At 38.0% G+C, this 3451-nt stretch overlaps 1 protein-coding gene across 1 annotated transcript; it reads right to left on the reverse strand.

Annotated features, from left to right (window-relative positions):
• Nucleotides 1–572: 572 nt before the first annotated feature.
• On the reverse strand, nt 573–3427 carry LOC110444528 (protein FAM227B-like). The gene is made up of 5 exons (XM_021488897.1): nt 2984–3427; nt 2468–2625; nt 2102–2179; nt 1284–1431; nt 573–1163 (listed from the first exon to the last, which is right to left on the reverse strand). The coding sequence occupies exons 1-5, from the start codon at nt 3359–3361 to the stop codon at nt 1092–1094; spliced, it is 834 nt and encodes a 277-aa protein (XP_021344572.1). The 5' UTR covers nt 3362–3427; the 3' UTR covers nt 573–1091.
• Between the last annotated feature and the right edge of the window lie 24 nt (nt 3428–3451).

Below are 3451 nucleotides of genomic sequence, written 5' to 3' on the forward strand. Positions count from 1 at the left end.
GTTTTGACCAACAAGGCTAGTGCTTGTGCTTGAACTGAAGCTAAGTATCTGGGTGAAGGTTGACTTTCAGTGGATCTGTATGCTATGCCATTACAACAGAAACCTAAACCATGGTAAAAATGCACGCAAGTTATCAAATCCTTTATATAGTGATTGTTTTGTTGAGAAGTGCATACTTCTGTAATAGGAGTGGGAAAATGCACAGCCATACCTGGACCCTCCGAACTCGAGACGGACGCTCTACCAATTAAGCTATCTGGTCGGCGATGATTGACACAGTCCAGTTCTGCTACATCCCTCCTTTCTTTTCCTAAGTCACCCCAGAAGACCTAACTATTTACAACCCAGATTCAGGTATCCCTTTGTCAAGCATTCACCTATTACTTGAAACAAGAGTTGGTCACAGGCACCAAATGTAATAGGAGCAGAAAAATGCACGGCCAGACTGGGTTCGAGCCCAGGACCATCCAAACTCTAGACAGACGCTCTACCAATTGAGCTATCTGGTTGCTGACGATCTATCCAGGCCAGTTCCGCTACACTTCTGATAAAAGAAAATCCAATGCTTAATATGATTTAATCAACATTTATTAAATATATCACAGATCATTTGATAACAGATCATTCTTACCAACAAAATTGTTTGAAGGATGTTCTGTAGTACATGAAAAGGAAAATGGATTTCAACATGGCTATACAGAATATTAGTCAAAGGTAATGGTAACACTGTATAGTACAGGTGTAGGTTATTAATGACTGGCACAGATGTCATCACACATTTGCAACTTGCACATACTTTCATTAAACAGTCTTGATGTACATTGTGTGAACTATACAAACCTGTGTATATTACAATATTCACATTTTACATTGTATTCAAAATAAAAGTTGGGTCTGTATAACACTTTGGCACAGGATACCTGCCAAAAGAATGTCGGATTGATCTGTTCCAATGGAATCATCACACTTCCACCATAAATGTACTGGTTTGTGTTGTAAGCATGTCTACAACCAGCAGAGTCCTTACTGCAGTGATAGTACCGATGTAAGTTTCACAGATACGAGTAGCCCTGCTCGTCTCCATCAGCGCATCAATCCTGACAAGCCAGTAACGCTGACTCGAGAGCAGCATCAGCACCAGCTGACACAGAGTCCTGGTCTTTCTGTTGACAAAAAGAGTAAGTACTTCAGTGTAGAAGGTTGGGAGAACAACAGCCTATGGATACAGGCATTTACTGTAATTTACAGGCTGATATTTTAGTTAGACAATGTAATATGCTTACATTCTGTTCCAGGATTAGGAGTTCACACAGACGTTTGACCTCCTTGGGTCTGGCCAGTAGAGAGCACTGTAGCTTCTGGTACTCCTGGTTCATCTCCCGGTGTTTCTTTGTGGAGGCTAAGCTCTCCCGCACATTCTTATCATAGAATCTGTTGGAAAGTATGTTCTACTGAATAGCATGTCTAATTTGACTGTACCAGTAATTATTGTGTAAGATCATCAACTTATTGGCAACAATATATTTTATCCACCAGCAACATTGCAATATAATGATGGGGTCCAAATTTATCTAAATGTTGAACAGTTCGTACAGAAAATGTACTTGTTTACATGCATAGTGATGTTATTTACTACAGACCTACAGACTGATTACAGACTTCTTATACATGTACCTGGAACTTTTCCAGTCCTGAGAAATATTCTATTGAAATTATCCACTTATCACTTCCAGTATTCTCCATATTATTTTTATACCTCTGCTTTAACAAAGATATAACAAACTTCATATCAATTATATGTTGCATATAGATATCTTGATTAGCTGTGTCTTAACCCTTTTATAGATAATGGCATTGTACATGGTGTTTCACAGATTTTTGGTCCGTTTCTTCTATATAGGGATACACATTGACAACAGACTGGCAGATTTACTACAGACTGACTACAAATAAAGGTAACTATCATCACTTCAGTTTTGTTGATAACTTCATAATGTATTTTCAAGCTGATTGATTTTGGGAGTACTGGTATGCTTCAAAGCTGTTATCAGCAATATGAATAACTAAATAGGTTGTATTATACAAAATTAATAATACTTACCGGTCATATTCTTTTTCAATCTCTCTAACCCTCTTAAAGGAATCTTTAATTAGTTCTTTATATGTTGGTGCATCAAGAGTAAATACTGTTAAGGAAAGTAACATGCTGCATCACCAATTAAGAGTCTCATCATATACCTACCATGTGTAGTTCAGATAACAGCTATATAATGTGAATACATTTTGTATATAGAATTTATGATCAAAACAATCTAAATAATAGTTTGAAGTTTATGATGCAGCATTACAGCCAAAATATTTGATTAATCACTGAGATCAGCCTAAAATTTAGTAAAGAATATGTAGTATATATTGTACTACATACCAAAAAGAAAAAATGTTAAGTATATATATCGGTAAAGGATATGCTGGTAGATTCTCGAGCTCCGTGCGACGGACGCGTACCACCATACCCCCCTCCTGTGATATATTTCTCATGCGCAGGAAATGAGCCAATAGGGGACTCTGGCCATGGATGTTGAACAAAGAACGCCGGAAGTCAGGTCCTCTGCAAGCAGGGTGAGACTGTAACATAACAAATTTGACTGAACACAAGGCAAATGTTTGTTATGTTAACAACAGGCCCAGGCAGCTTGTATTGCTCACCTGGATATTTAAGCAACCATGGCAAAAAAAATCCCCATTTTGGGCTAGCTCTGCTTCACAGTACGAAAGTGGATTATAACACCTTTCTTTTAAATAACATTTGAATTCCTGATCCCAAGATCATATGATGCCAAAATTGCCTACAAATAGTATGATCATCATGCAAATTTTATCTCATCATTTGAACATATAAACTTATATGGTAAACATTTATTTTTAACCTTAATTTTGTTCTAAAAAGACATCTCAGTGATTTAAAAATTATGTATTAAAGTACCTCTTTGTAGAATTTGTCATTGGACGATTTCATTGCAGCTGCCTTTGCCATGACTACAGAGGCGTTTGAGGTTTTTATCTTCATTTTGACATGTTCATCTTCTAGAGTTGTCTCCCTTATTGGTGTCAGCGCATCCATTATCTTACGAGGATCTGATTGTTTCTTGCCCATTCCACCCATCCTTTTGTTATCCACAACTTGATGTTCAGCCACTGTATCAATAATGGCTCCATCCTGTGAAGAACCCGGCGAATGACTTCTATATCTGGGTGTCACTCCCGTTACAGAACCCCTTTTCCGCAGGGTTCCATGCTTTCTGTTACGGCCGCCATAGCTCTGCATGGACGACTTAGACACGGATTGGTTGAGGGAGGTCATAGAGGTGTACTGACTTCCATTACTGGAGAACAGGGAGTCCAAGAAGTCAAAGTTGAGTGTGGCTGAAGTCGCTGAGATATAAAAAAAAAA

This window comes from Mizuhopecten yessoensis, unplaced genomic scaffold, assembly GCF_002113885.1.
Source record: "Mizuhopecten yessoensis strain PY_sf001 unplaced genomic scaffold, ASM211388v2 hete_36138592, whole genome shotgun sequence".
Taxonomy (NCBI): domain Eukaryota; kingdom Metazoa; phylum Mollusca; class Bivalvia; order Pectinida; family Pectinidae; genus Mizuhopecten; species Mizuhopecten yessoensis.

Coding starts and splice junctions, on each gene's coding strand:
- LOC110444528 (XM_021488897.1), bottom strand. CDS start 3,361: ATGACCTCCCTCAACCAATCCGTGTCTAAGTCGTCCATGCAGAGCTAT. Junction 2,180..2,467: donor GAGCTCGAGAATCTACCAGC/ATATCCTTTACC, acceptor AACAGTATTTAC/TCTTGATGCACCAACATATA. Junction 1,164..1,283: donor TCCTAATCCTGGAACAGAAT/GTAAGCATATTA, acceptor TTTTGTCAACAG/AAAGACCAGGACTCTGTGTC.